Source organism: Notothenia coriiceps, unplaced genomic scaffold, assembly GCF_000735185.1.
Source record: "Notothenia coriiceps isolate Sejong01 unplaced genomic scaffold, NC01 NC01_scaffold00007760, whole genome shotgun sequence".
Taxonomy (NCBI): domain Eukaryota; kingdom Metazoa; phylum Chordata; class Actinopteri; order Perciformes; family Nototheniidae; genus Notothenia; species Notothenia coriiceps.
Window position 1 is genome coordinate 2,784 of NW_011340461.1, and position 1,200 is coordinate 3,983.

Below are 1,200 nucleotides of genomic sequence, written 5' to 3' on the forward strand. Positions count from 1 at the left end.
CCAGTTCAAAAGGTTATCCAAACCTGCATTACCTGCCATTAACAAAGGTATTTGGATTGTGAGAATAAGTCCCACTATGTTAAGAACATAAATGAATGCAGTGAGCGGACACTGGTAATCTCAGAGTACTTTGTGTCCCAAGCAAAAAACTCTTGCAATTAGTGAAATTCAAGTATTTTGTAATGTGGATATTTAAGCTGACGTCTACCATCGCAGGTTTCTTAATAATTGTATAATATTGGATGGAATGGGTTAATGCTTTTTAAGATAAGATGGGAAATAGTCCTCACATCCTGACCGCAATCAATGAATAAAGTACCCAAAGACAAAATACATTTTAACATTTCATTATGATCTTTTTGAGTGGCTTCAGGGGGAGGGGCTGACAGTGGGGCCAACTTAGCAACTTTCTTGTTAGATAACGCTACCTATTTCATCTGAAGGACTTGGAAAGATTGAGCTTGGTTTTTCAGTTTCTTACTTTAAAAAATCTAGCTCTCCAAATGTATATTGCATGAATTGGGACTGATATTCCCAACATGGCTTTCATATTTTACTCAAATCGAATCTTAAAATGACTCGAGCACTAAAAAAGGTTGTTAATGTTATCGTAGCTGTGTGCTTTGTATTCATCAAGAATACACCCCGCTTGTCTAAAGTAAACAATGTTTTGTTTTGTGAAGGGATTTGCACCATGATTGCCATTTCTTGGTACGCAGCCAACATCACGCAGCAGTTCTTTGATCAGTTTTATCCAGGGACAAAGTGAGTAAATACGTTCTGCATCACTACGTTGGGAAGAGTGGCTCAATATCTAATGTTTTCACTCTTATTGTGTCACAGGTATGAGATTGGAGAGGGCCTGTATATCGGCTGGTCTTCAGGCACACTTGCCATTTGTGGAGGAGCATGCCTGTTGTGTGCTTGCAAAGTCAACGATCCCAACGAGAAAATGTGAGTATGTGTTGAGCAAACTTTTGGCATTGAGTGTGTCTAGTGTTAGAAAAATATCACTCGTCACCGGCTTGAGCTTCAACATCAAGATCCATGTATTTGTGATCCTCTCCAGAATGGAAGTAGTCATCACATACAGAGCATCAACTAGTTCCTGAACAGTGTCCTTCACATGCTGATATCCAAGAGAGGGAGTTACACAGTCACTAGATGGAGGAATAGAAAGCAGTATTCAATGTTTACTTC

General features: G+C 39.2%; 1 protein-coding gene across 1 annotated transcript in view; it reads left to right on the forward strand.

The window, feature by feature from the left end:
• Nucleotides 1–1,200, forward strand: part of LOC104944269 (claudin-15-like) — a 4,178-nt gene that overhangs the window by 1,840 nt on the left and 1,138 nt on the right. The window contains exons 3-4 of the mRNA XM_010769782.1: nt 684–765; nt 844–954. Coding sequence (XP_010768084.1) covers nt 684–765; nt 844–954 — 193 coding nt within the window. The remainder of the gene's footprint in view (nt 1–683; nt 766–843; nt 955–1,200) is intronic.